We start from the raw sequence: 14346 nt of genomic DNA, 5'->3' as shown, positions 1-14346 counted from the left end.
GCGGGCTGAGTTCGAGTCACAAGATGGATGCCAACTCTTCTTGGTTGAAGTGTTGGCAGCCAATTAGATCTCATCATACCATGGTTGGAGAAGGAGAGTCATCCACTGTTGCTTCTGCAGATCCGGGTTGTGTGAGTGAGGGATAGGGAGCCAGAGAGCAGGTGTCTAGAGGGTTGGTGGAGGTTCAGGCAGTAGTTGACGTATGCTATTCCCTGGTATTATGAGGCTCTTTAGATGTCGATCAGCATCTTTAATTGACAACTCTCCCAGATAGGGAGCCTGTGGAGCTTCATGAGGTGCGGGGTGATGTCCGTCCACTTCAGGAGGGGATGTTGAGTCTGGACACTGAATTCTCTATGGTTTGTTGTCTCTTCAGGAGGTGAAAGGTGATTCCTATGTAGAGTGCATTGCCGTAGTCCAGCCGGCTAGTGACAAGGGCTTGAGTGATGGGTTGTCTGTTGTTGATGTGGAACCATTTGAAAATCGAATGAAGCATGAAAAGAGTGAAGAAACGGGCAGCAGAGACTGCATTGATCTGATTTGTCAAGGTCAGCTTGCTGTCAAGATCACACTCTCCACACCACATACATGATTTTGCAATGGTATTTAAAATTAGTATTTTAGTTAATAAAATACATTTAACCAAACCGGGATGCAAGAGGGTAGATGTGTGAACAATCACATTGAAGAGACTTGATGACTATTAGCTTTGTTTCACTGTGTAAAGTATTTGAACCACACCATCTGTGAGGCAACAAATAATGTTTTTCTCCTGTCAGCTTCCCTGTGCTGTTTGAACCTTGCACTGTTGTAACAAATGTGTGAATATGTGTTGATTACTTCAGTTGCTCTAAATACCATATTATCTGGCCATTATTTTTTACAGGTGTGTGGGGGGGGTGAATTTGTTTGTGGAGGGTATACGGAGGGTGTTTATTTGTACATAAATGGTCTGGAATTAGGAGATTTAACATAATCAAAGTATTGTATATATCTCAGAAAATGCCAATATTTCTGCTTCAAAAATATATAGATTATTATTTGCCCTTTAGATTTCTGTGAGGTGAGGGGCATGCAGTCATTCTCCTAACTGTTCATTTGCAAAGCAATTCTAATAATACATTGTTTCTTTTGAGTCTCAGTTATTGTTACAGTTTCTTAATTTTCTAAGTGCTGGAACATTAAGTGCCTCAGAAATTAATTTTTAGATTGCTTTATGTGAATTTAATTTAGGTAAAGGAGACCTGGATGGGGGGGGCTAACTGTGTGCCTTGCAGGGGGAGGCCTCGGGTATTACTACTCCACTGTGACAAGCACACAAAAATAAGACAGGTAGAATAACACTGTTTAGAATCCAAAACCTTCAGAAATTAACCCAAACAACCTCTCTTTAAGGAATGCACTGCTTCCTGCCACAAGTTGTTACAGATAATTTCACTCCCCTCTTTTTCACGAGTTTGAATGTTTGTTTCCTTTCAGCTGCAAATAGTTACAAACTAGAACATGAACATGCAAGATACATTTATAAACTCTAACTTATTTGCAACTCACCTCCATCTTTTTGACACACAGTAACGATGACGCTGTTGTGGACCTCAACAAGGTTATGAAGGTTGATGGATTGCTGTGGAGTTAAGGGTTAAAAGGAGCAGAGTTACAGACCTTAAAACTACACAGCACCAGGGCAAGTCCACCAGTTTCCGAACTCACTGAAGAATAACATACTCATTCAACCCTTTCATCCACACCCTGCAGAAACCAGCACATATTTACAAAAACCTGACCACAGTGCGGATGAGTCGTGCTACCAGGACCTAACATATTCATTATATGCGGTCTCCACAAATATCATACATTTATTATAAAGGTTTAACTAACATGGTTGGAAGACCTCAGAAATTTAAAGAATGCACAATTCAGGTGGTTTTCATATTAAAAAATAGATATATTCAATGTTTTATCCACTATCTATCAAATGTCCAATCATCTACTCAATTCTAATGGGCCTCAGCACATTGATAAAGCCTTCCTTTCTCAAATCAAAGGCCTTCACCTTCTGTTCATGGTCCATATGGAGTGAGCTAACAATGCTTATGTGCACTGTGCGCTGATTATTGTAAAGCGGTTTATATCAGCACCTATTGTACTGGACAATTGAGACACAGTCACCCTCATCCTCCTCGACCTCTCCGCAGCCTTCGACACAGTCTGTCATAGCACCCTGATACAACGCCTCAGAAACATCGGAATCCAGGGAAAGGCACTGGAATGGATCACCTCGTTCCTTGCCGGAAGAACCCAGAGAGTCCGCCTCCCACCATTCAAGTCAGAGGCCACTGAAGTAATTTGCGGCATGCCACAAGGATCCTCACTCAGTCCCACCCTCTTCAACATATACATGAGCCCCCTCGCGGCCATCGCACGCCAACACAACCTCAACATCATCTCCTACGCTGATGACACTCAACTTATCCTCTCACTCACCAAAGACCCTAACACCGCTAAAACCAACCTACATGAAGGAATGAAAGAAGTAGCCGAGTGGATGAAGCACAGCCGTCTGAAACTGAATTCCGACAAAACAGAAGTCCTTATCTTAGGTACCTCCCCTCTGCCTGGGATGACTCTTGGTGGCCAGAGTCCCTTGGAAAAGCACCCATCCCGACAGACCACGCACGGAACCTGGGCGTCATTCTGGACTCCTCACTCTCGATGACCAGACAAGTCAACACCCTTTCATCATCTTGCTTCAACATTCTTCGCATGCTCAAAAAAACATTTCGCTGGATCCCCACCGAAACTAGAAAAACGGTCACCCATGCACTGGTTACTAGCCGCCTGGACTACGAAAACACCCTATACGCCGGTACCACCGCAAAACTTCATAAAAAACTCCAACGCATCCAGAACGCATCAGCCAGACTCATACTAGACATCCCGCGTAACGACCACATTTCTGGTCACCTGAAAACCCTCCACTGGCTTCCCGTCAATAAGAGGATAACATTCCGTCTCCTAACCCACGCACACAAAGCACTTTACGATCTTGGACCCGAATGCCTCAACACACGACTGTCCTTCTACACCGCCTCCCGCCAGCTTCGCTCCTCCAACCAAGCCCTTGCTGCTGTACCTCGCATCAACAAAACCACCATGGGAGGAAGATCCTTCTCCTACCTGGCGGCTAAAACCTGGAACTCACTGCCCATTCACCTTCGCCTCACTCAGAACCACCTTGCATTCAGAAAGCAACTTAAAACCTGGATATTTGACAAGTAATCCCCCACCCTTCTCCAAGTGCCTTGAGACCCTCTGGGTATGTAGCGCGCTATATAAATTATTTGAATTGAATTGAATTGAATTAAATTGTAAACACATTTTCTGGACTCCACAGTATCCAACATACCATATCACTGATATGATTAGATCATTGTATTGGGTTCCCTTCAAGAAGAGTTTTTGTACACTTTAACTCAAACAACTCTGCTCCAAAGTAACTCTTAGCTTCCCACAGACTCCTGGTTGTGTCTAATTGAGCCAACCCCCTTAGGGTTTTAAAATACACTTTCAAAGTATCTAAGAGAATAATAAACCATTACATTTCAATAAAATGCTTTTCAACTGTGACCCTGAGCAGTTAACTACTGAATTTAAGGGCTGATTACGTACGATGGCGCTGAACCCACTGCCAACTGGCTGTCGGTTGCGGGTTCACCGCCATTGTGAGGCCATTTTCCGCCTGCCATATTATTATGGTGGGTGGTACCGTGGCAGTCAGAAACTCCAACCACCACACATATGAGAGCTGCCCTATTTCTGAAATGGCAGCCTACCAGACACCGCCATAGGGATTACGATGGTGCATCCCCGTCAGCCTTTCCATAGCGGTTCACCCACCATGGAAAGGCTGGCGGGGATGGAGTTTGGGGGCCCGTAGCGGGCCCCTTCCCCACGGGCACCTTGGTTTTGGATTTGGGGGCACCTATTGTGCCCCACTACATTTCCCTGCACCATGTGGCAGGCACCACATAGTGCCCGCCACGTAGTGCAGGAAATGTGAACTGTGCCATTTTTACATTGCGGCCAGCAGCACCCACCGCAATGTAAAATATGGGGAGTGCGACTGCCGTGGGACCGTCGCCTTGTAGGCGGGTGGTCTCACATCCCGATATGATGGAGGACGGACTGAAGTCCGTCTCCCATTGTAAGCACCCCCCTAGTTGTTTTTGCCATACTGGATTTCCAGAGCCAGCATACCTCATTGGGTTAGAGTGTGGATTAACAATCTGAAAAACAGAGATTTAATATAAGGACCAATTTAAACCTGCAGAAAATAAAAATATTCCAAAAGTTCTAGGAGTTGCTGTTGTTGTGCCTATCTATACCAGGATCTAGGACCAGGCTGTGCAGCTTGTGTATTAAACTGACATAACAAAGTAAATATCTTTGCACTTAGGAGAATTCTTGCAGGCAGTTCATTCAGACAACAATAGAAATATATCATGTCTGAAATCACTTCTACTCCTTCAGAAGGCCTGTTACCCTCTAGTGAAACAGACATGAAGGGGAATATTTACAACAAAATGCCAGACTCTGACATTTTCAAAATGCAAGTTTGTGCCGAATTTGCAAAAATACTGCACAGCCCTGCATTTCCCACAGCATGGTGCTAAAAAAGCTGCCTAGCCTTGTTGCAAGGGTGCCTGTGCAGCAGCGGTAAATGTTTATGTGCAGGAAGGGACACCTTCCTGCGCATAAACAATCCATAATGGCAATTTGCTCTTTCGATATGTGCTGCAGAATGCAGATTGCAGCACACAAAGAAAGAGCGAAAAGCAAGGAGATATTAATAATTTTTCCTTGTATCGCCATCCTAAGACAAGGTATTACCTGGCCTTGGTTTTTGGCGCTGCCCCAGTCTTGTAAATCTGGGGCAAAGTCAAAAATCAATGGATGTAGCCGAGAAATGCCCACGGCAACACCCACTGCCTGCCCCTTTTCCTCAGTGGACTGTGGTGAAAAGGAGCATTTTTACAAGGTGGCGTTAAGCCACGTTAAGGAGCTTAGCCCTACCTTGTAAATATGGGGAATGCCGCAAGGCCACCTAAGTGTCAAAATAGTGACGCTCCAGTGGTGTTAGCGGCTTGTATGTGTGCCCTAAAGTGTTGCAAAGGCAAGATGGAAGATAAAGAGAAGCCTTTGCATAAAGCAGCATTCTGCAGTGCTACATTTGCACGCATAGCTAACAAACTATCAATCATCAACAGACGATCAAATTAGCATGAGGAAAGTGGAAACAGCTGCTATGGTCCAAGGGCCTGAGCCGCAAAGGTAAACCTCCACTTTTGAGTAAGGTTACTTTTTACTTTGGCATAAAAAAGCATGAATTTCATTTTACTAATAGAAATGTTATGACTCGGAGAATTTGCACTTGTGGTGAGGACTCCACACATAAAAAGATAGGCCTACCCATTCTTTTTATGTGCGGAGTTCTCTGCCCCGACTGCAAAGTCTCCGCAGCAGTAAAATTATTATAAGAAAAATTAAACTCATTGTTATGAAGTACAATAACGCCAGTAGAAGATGAAATAACGCAGGTTTATTCTTCAAGTTATCAGGTAAGTATAAGACGTGATATCCACACAGCATAAGGAAAGAACTGACACTAGGATCTACTGAAGGCTTTCAATAATAACATTCTAGAACAGAAGGTGAGAAAACTGCCTTAAGCAACAATGATGAAGCATATGCAAAACCAATTAAGGATTGTCCTATCCACACAGCATAAGGAAATAACTGACACTAGGATCTACATGAAGGCTTTCAATAATAATATTCTAGAACAGAAGGTGAGGAAGCTGCCTTAAGCAACAATGATAAAGCATATGCAAAACCAATTAAGCATATTACACACCTTTCCCCTTTGCATGATTGTTTTAAAACAAAATCATGAAGAGCCACTGGAATTTTCCTTTCACGACAACTTCTACGCAACACAGTTTTCCCAATGTTTGTTTCTTTGTGACCATTAGATGTAACAATGACATTTTTGTGCAAAGGAGCAATTCTAATCAAATTCCAGATGCGACCATCAATTAACTTGACAGCATTTCAAAACATTTTTTGATAACAAAAGGAGGAGAATATTTTGATAAACCACTAATTCTCTTGTGTAAGCGAACTTTCACTCTGTCACCCACCTGTACAAACAGCATTCCTACAATCGAAATATCTCCTCCTTTTTAAAGCCTTTAATTTCTGAGAGTCATTATAACTATCAGAAAAACTCTCACCAAAAGTGGTTTTAGGATCAAAATCATGACATTTGTCTCTCATCCATGGTTGAAACAGATGAGTATTAGGACTCCGTCCTCTAAACAGCTCAAACAGTACTTTATTAGTGGTGGAATGAGGTGTGAGACGATAGATTCTCATACATTCAGCAATTTCTAATTTCCAGTCTTTTCCCTGAGCTATAGCTATCTGTACAGACTCCTTGAGGACTCGATTAAATCTCTCTACCATCCTGTTGGTTTCGGGATGATAGAGTGAGCACCGTTTATGTTTAATTCCATTCTTAGTTAAATACTCTTGCATTTCTTTTGAGACTAACTGGACCCCATTGTCGGTCAGTAGAGAATCGGGAAGTCCCTCCCTAGCAAAGATTTCTTCAAGAAAGTGAATAACATCTTTTGTCTCTGTACTCCTTACAACTTTAATTTCCGGCCATCTGGAGAACATGTCTATTAAAACCAACACGAAATACTGGTCAGAAGAACTAAAAATGAGTCCCAGCAGATCAACAGCAATTTCCTCCCAGCATCTAGAGGGTTCTTTACGTATTAACGTAGGTTAAACTCTCGTTGTTAAGGTTTTATCACATGTATTACACGGTGCACTATCTCTCACAACACGCTCAACTTGGAGATCAATACCTGGCCTCCAAAAGTGCATGCAAATTCTTTCTTTAGTCTTTGAGACACCAAGATGTCCCTGATGAGCTTGTTGGATGATTCTTGATCTGACACAGGTGGGAGGTATAAGTTTCGTACCTCTCCATAATACTCCAGAATTGATAGATAATTCATCACGAACATTCCAAAATTTGCAAACATCCTCATCAAGACCTTTCATACTCTTCCAACCTTTAGTGATTAACTCGGAGATTTTCACAAGGACCGCATCTTTGCTTATACAGTTTTTCCACTCATCCTCACTCACAACTTCAGTAATAATTTCACACACCTTGTAGTCATCATTTTCCCACAAATCACCTATGTTCTCAGAGTCTACATTCAAATTTGTCTGAACGAGATGGGAGAGACAATCAGATACTTTGTATTCTATGCCAGGTATATAACTCACTACAAAATCGTAGTCTTGGAGAGCAATGACCCATCTGCAAAATCTTGAGGAGACAGCGTCTAGGTTTTTTAAAGTAAAAAGATCTTTCAAGGGCTTGTGATCTGAACGAACCAAGAGTTTCCCCATAAATTTTGTTTTAATTTTCTGATGGCTCAAAAATGCAAAAGGTTTCTTTTTCTATAACAGAATACGCATTTTCTGGCCCTACGAGAGCTCTTGAAAGAAACATGATGGTCTCTTCCTTCCCATCTTTTACTTGTTTAAGAATGGCACCCAGGCCTTTAGAGCTGGCATCCGTAATCAAGATTGACTTAGCAGAGGTGTCAAAACTGTGAAGAGAAGGGGCACTTCTCAGGGCATTCTTGACATCAAATTGCTCCTTGCATTTTCTAGACCACACAAATGTTGTCCCTTTTTTTAAAAGTGCTCTTAAAGTATATGTTCTTGAAGCAAACTGGGGAACACATTTAATATAGTATTCTGCCATCCCAAGAAAACTAACAAATTCATCTCTATTCTGAGGTTCCGAAAGGCTGGCAATAGTTCCAACTAAATAATATCTAGGCCTAACACCTCCTTTGGTTAACTTATGTCCCAAATAATTCAATTCACTCAAATTGAACTTGCATTTGTTCTCTCGAAGTGTCAAACCACAAGACTTGAACCTCGACAAAACCTCTCTAAGCCTTTCATCATGCTCCCTTTGTGACGAACCATGTACCAAAACATTGTCTTGATATACCTTAACACCCGGCACATTCTGCAAAACATTTTCCATAGCACTTTGGAACACTAATGCAGCCGAGTTAAGACCGGAAGGAAGGCGAGTAAATTTATATGTTCCAAAGGGCACAATAAAAGATGTTAAATCCATGGAATCCTGATCTATCTTGATCTGATTATATGCTGCCCTCAGATCTAACGTACTGAAAACTTCTGCACCCTCAAGTTGGGTCAACATCTCAGAGATGTTAGGAAGTGGGTACTGGTCGGCATCGACAGCACGATTGAGATTGCGAAGGGCAACACATAACCTAATCTCGCCAGAAGCCTTGCGAGCCAAAACAACTGGAGCTAACCAATCGCTTGCCTCTGTTTCTACAATGATACCTTCACTCTTAAGTTTTTCTAATTCATTCCACTTAGGCTCCCTCAGTGCCAGGGGTACATTTCATACTTTGCAAGAGACTGTAAACAGAGCCAGGTTTGAGTATAATCTTATGAGTATAATCAGAGAGACACCCTAACTTTCCACTGAAGACCTCATCAAATTCTGACTTTAAATCGTGAGTATGAGTAACTTCAACTGGATTCTTAGAATGACCATCTTTATATGTAACCTTGTCTATAACTTGATTGGTAGAGGTGATAATAGGGTTTCTCAGAACTATACAAGGATCAGCACCAGGGACCAACATCACACCTAGGTCGGCTTGATGGAACCAACTGATAATACAGTCTCCCCTGCAGGATATGTAAATCTTTCCAGCAGTAATTCTTCCTTTATACTCAATCTCACCTGTAAAATAACCAAATAGTTGTATTGGCTATCCTCCATACGCTAAAGGTTTAATGTCAGGTTTGAAAATTTTAACTTTGTGACATGTTAGAATCATAAAACCCCTTAGGGATTAAAGTAATTTTAGCACCAGAGTCAAAAAGCATATTAACCGTACAACCATTTACTTGTACCCCATCAATCAGATTGTTTGATACTTTGTTAGTACAGTCAACAGATTGATCCAAAACTTCACCACAGTGAAGTTCATCTGATTCCGAATCAGAAATGAACACTTCTTATACACGTTTGTTTTTCTTATACATTTTTGTCTTACACGCCTTTGTAAAATGACCTATTTTCCCACACGTTTTACATTCAGCAGACAAGGCAGGACTAAATTTATCATTCGCCAGATGGCCAACAGTGTCACAACAAAAACACTTTATATAAGAACCTTTTTTTGAATTTGCATTGGCAGAATCTTTAAATCTAGGTTGTACATTGGTTGAATCTTTACATTTTGAAATGCTAGGTTTTGTCACACTTTGAACTTTATCAGTAGTACTAGCATTTTTCCACGCATGCAAGAGAGTGTTCAACACGTTTGGCCATTGAGATGATCTCATCTAATTTAGGATCATCTTTTTGCCACAACTCATCCTTTATCTTATCTGTGTTGCATCCCAACATAAATTGGTCGCAGATGCGTTCTTCAAGAGTGTTGTCAAATTTGCAGGTAGCTGCCAATTTCCGTAAGTGAATAATATATACTTCAACAGACTCTTGAGTAAGTTGCATCCTCCTTCCAGAATGGTATCTTTTTAAAACCGTGCTTATTTTTGGAAGATAGTGCTTGTCTAACTTTTTAAGACAAATCTCAAATTCATTTAAGCCGTTAGATTCTTCATCATCAAGTTCGGGTAGAGGTTCAAAAAACGTCTTGACCCTCAGATCCCAAGCAATGCATGAGAAGAGAAGATTTCCTTTCTGCACTCAAGGAGACACCGCAGACTCTCGCATAATTAAGGATTTTTTTTCCATTTAGACCAACGGATTGGAGGATCTCTAGGGTTTCACAAGAAAAATGGAGCTGAGGTGACGTTCTGCATTTTACAGTAAAAATAAATGTAAAGGCAAACACAAATGAGGGTCAGTTGAAGTAAAGAACTGTGATGGCAATGACAATACTTATTAAAGGTGTGTTTATCCCATTTGAAGTACTTGTGGAGAGTAAATAAGAAAAGACAAACACAATATAGGTGAGGTGTGTTAATCACCATGATAATTGAGCTTGGTAATACTGGTTAGAAAGACAAACACAAAATGAGGTGTGTTTATCACCGTGGCGATTGAAGCTGCCAAGGCTTGTTGAAAGACAAACACAATATATGTGTGTTTATTACCGTTGAAGTACTCACAACACACACTAAGTTATCCTGGGCTTACCCTCTGGTAGCTTGACACAGAGCAGGCAGGCTTAACTTAAGAGCCAATTTGTAAAGTATTTTGTCAGCATTTTGAACAATAACCCAGTGAAAACAACACAAAAGACTCAACACCAGGTTAGAAAAATATATTGGACCCGATTCACAGAACTAACTTAAGACAGAATCCTAAACTTACTACTTTTGGTATTCACATAAGTTAGAATTTTGTCTTAAGACAGACTTAAGACAGACTTAAGTTAGGATTCTGTCTTAAGTCTGTCTTAAGTCTGTCTTAAGACAAAATCCTAACTTCTATGAATACCAAAAGTAGTAAGTTTAGGATTGTGTCTTAAGTTAGTTCTGTGAATCAGCCCCAATATGATTTTATAAATAAATTCGATATGCGATATAGTCAACAAGGATGCAAGGTGAAGCATAGTCGATGTTTCGGTGTGGAGCCACACAGTGGATGAAATGCATACGTTTTCTCGGCTCAACTGTGGTGATGGGTCAATTCCAAGTGTGAGCACTGGTTCTTGATGAGAGGAGCGGCTGATGCTCATGAAGCAGGCGATGCGTCAATCCCAAAGTCAATGCACTGGTTCCAAGGGTGAGATGCCGGGACCGCTCCACACAACTGCAACCATGAAGCAGACTCAGTTTGCAGAGTCAAGGAGCAGATGCAAGTAGTTTATGTTTTTGATATCCATGAGACTAGGAACAGCAGGCAAGCCAGCAAGCCCTTGGAGTCACTCTGGCTTCAAGTGTTGCAGGCCCAGTCCTTCTCACCCAGTCACAAGAACAGCTGGCAGAAGGGCAGTTCATCAAGAGAACAGCAAGCAGAGTCCAGTATTGCAGCAATTCAGCAGAGTAGCAGTCCTTTCAGTAGCACAGTAGTTCTTCCTCCAGATAGAGTAGTCACAGGTCCGAAAATGTATTGATTTGGTGGTGTCAGAGGTTCAGTATTTACACTGGTTGTGCCCTTGAAGTGGGGGAGACTTTAAAGAAAGCTTTGAAGGGCACAGAGTCTGTGCCCTTCCATAACTGGCTTCAGAATCACTACAGGGGGTATGCAATGCTTTGTGCGGGGACAGGACACAGCCCTTTCATGTGTAAGTGTCAGCTCCTGCCTGCCATGCTGCTCAAATGGTCCACCAGTATGCAGATGGCCTCTCAGTCACACCTACCCTTCCGTTGTGTGTGGTTGTCCAGAGGGAATGCAGGAAGCCAGTGTCACCCACCCCAGACATGTATTCCATAGACAGGCAGGAGGAACCAAATGGCTAAAGTAAGCAAATACCAACTTTCTAGAAGTGGCATTTGCTAAACTGGAATTTCAAATCCAACTTCATCATAAGTTGTGATTTTAAATTGTAACTTCAGTGATGCCAAACTTGAAATGTCAATCTCTTCACAATTTTAAATTACACTTAAAAGATTTAATAAGGTAAACCCAATGTTATCCTAAGGGAGAGCTAGGCCTTACAGTATTGGAAAACTACCAGGACATGTAAACTATTGAAAGTACATATCTTTCTCTATTAAATACATGGCACCCTGTCCAGTGGGTTACACAGGGCCTGTTTGTGGGGTGACTTACATTTATAAAAAGGGAAAGTTTAGGCCTGGCAAGGGGGATACCTTGACAGGTCGAAGAGGCAATTTTAAAACTGTACATACAGGCTCTGCAGTGGCAGACCTGAGCCATGGTTAAAGGGCATACTTAAGTGGTTGGCACAATGAGTTTTTCAGGCCCACTAGGAGCATTTTTAATTTACATGCCATGGACACATGTAGTGTTCTTTACTAGGGGTTTATAACTAAATTATATATTCCAATTGGGGTTAACCCAATGTAACTATTTTCAGGGGAGAAAGCAGAAGCCCTTTATCACTGGTCAGCAGTTGTATAGTGTTCAGAGTCCTAAAAACTAGCAAACACAAGTTCAGAAAAATGGAGGGAGACCAACAAAAAGTTGGAGGAAGACCATAGTAAGGCTGCCAGGTCTAACAATAAGATTACGCTAGAGGGCGCCCCTACGAGCAATGGATCCCTTCCTTGGCTGAAGCATCAATTAACCTGGGAAGTCCTGGGATGCCAGAAGGGTAAGTGGCAGAATGGGTTTTGTCTGTCCCATCACTTATGGCACATGAACCTCCGTCTAGCCCTTGTTTTGATCATAGCTCTACAGTGTCCCAATCCCAACCACTGGATAGCACCACTTGGCAAATTGTAAAGCCAAATATTGTCACACTCCTGACACCTGCCCAAATCTTTCCATCTTTCATTTCAAGAAATCTACCAAATAATGCATTCCCAGAACTTAGCGTGTATTTAAAAGAATTTGGGTGCAAAGAGGCAACAGGTAAGAATAGGTGAAATTTCATTGTTATAGGTATTCAATAAAGGATCCATCACTATTCGGTTCACTGATGCAATATCGACACCTAAAATATCGGCTTACAAAATTGTCGAGACACTAATATCTCATAAAAAATATCGACTATATATACTTACCATTCAAAAATACAAAAATATCAATACAAATATTGTTGTTAAAAAATCTATTTAAATAATATGGAATACAAAAATATTTGAAACAAAACAAAACATAGAATTTAATAAAAATATCAAAACACACGATATTGACAACATAAATAGTGTTAACAAATCAAGTACAATTCTAAAAATAAAATACACACATTAAAATATATCCAAACAAAAAGATTGCCCTCAGAAGGAAATGCCATGTGATGTGAGGATGTGAGGAAGATTTATATAGCGCACTGCCACTCCAAGGAGCATCATGGTGCTTAGACTCGTGAGCTGAAAGATGGTAACATTTACTGTTCTCACACATTAAGAAAGGGATTTAAACAAGTGTTTTAAAGACTGAGTCAGCTAGGCCTTAAATCCAAGTTTTGAGAAGTTTCCTGAACTTATGTTCGGAGGTGATTGCACGAAGTTGATAAGGCAATTTGTTCCATGCCTCAGCACCTATTACTGCCAGAGTTTTTCCTCCTTTTGTTGCTAATCAAAATTTTGGAACAATCATCAGATTGGCTGTTGCTGATCTAAGTTCTCGAGTGGGATGGTATCTGTTAAACTTGTTATACAGATATCGTGGACCATGCTTGTGAAAGACCCTAAAGGTGATCGTGAGGACCTTATACAGGATGCGCTTCTGGATGGGCAGCCAATGGGGCGCATCCAGCGCGGTCGAGGCAGAGGATTTTCTTGGCCATCTGAGGACCAGCCTTGCTGCCGCGTTATGAACCATCTGCAATCTATGCAGGGCCGATTTATTTGCCCCTGCATATAGGCTGTTAAAATAATCTATTCTGGATGTAATTAGCGCCACCGCGACAGTACCTCGGGCTGATAGGGGCAAGAGATCGAAAAATTTCCTGAGGCCCTTTATGGTGTTGAAGCATAAGCCAGCAACTTCTCTAGCCTGCTGTTTAAAATAGAGGGTCTCATCAAATTTAATTCCTAGATTGCGTGCTGCCATGATGGTGTTTGCCGGGGCTTCGTCTTCTTTTGGCCAGCAGGTAAGAGCAGAGAAGAGGTTGTTTTGACCAAACGGCAGGATTTCCGTTTTGGCAGAATTACATTTAGGATGGTTATTGTTCATCCATGCAAAAGTCGCCGTCAGACACTCTTTCTGAATTGGTTCGGCTTTTCCCGAATCTTCATCTAAGACTAGAACTAGTTGAGTGTCGTCGGCATACGCTATAGTACTGATGTTAAAGGAGGAGATAAGATCGATCAGGGGGACCATATACAGGTTGAATAAAGTAGGGCTCAAACTTGAGCCCTGAGGAACCCTTGACTGAACCACCTTCTCTTCGGAACAGAACTGGCTTAGCATAGTAATCTGCCTTCTGTGCATCAGAAAGTTTTTAAACCACTTTAATACGGTGCCCGCTATGCCTGCATTGGCCAGGCGATGTAATAAGATAGCATGGGACACCGTGTCAAACGCTGCAGATAAATCTAATAGGATCAGGACTGCCCTCTTGCCCTGATCCAGTGCAGCTCTTATGGTCTCTG

The 14346-nt window shown here is 41.7% G+C and overlaps 1 protein-coding gene across 1 annotated transcript in view; it reads right to left on the bottom strand.

Moving 5' to 3' along the window:
- LOC147684246 (putative cation-transporting ATPase 13A4) overlaps positions 1 to 14346 on the bottom strand; it is a 385092-nt gene that overhangs the window by 256557 nt on the left and 114189 nt on the right. Inside the window, exon 8 of the mRNA XM_086944646.1 lies at positions 1552 to 1624. Coding sequence (XP_086800772.1) covers positions 1552 to 1624 — 73 coding nt within the window. The remainder of the gene's footprint in view (positions 1 to 1551; positions 1625 to 14346) is intronic.

This window comes from Lissotriton vulgaris, chromosome 11 (assembly GCF_964263255.1).
Source record: "Lissotriton vulgaris chromosome 11, aLisVul1.2, whole genome shotgun sequence".
Lineage (NCBI taxonomy): Eukaryota > Metazoa > Chordata > Amphibia > Caudata > Salamandridae > Lissotriton > Lissotriton vulgaris.
The sequence above is the reverse complement of the archived record's forward strand: the minus strand, read 5'-3'. Positions and strand labels throughout refer to the sequence as shown.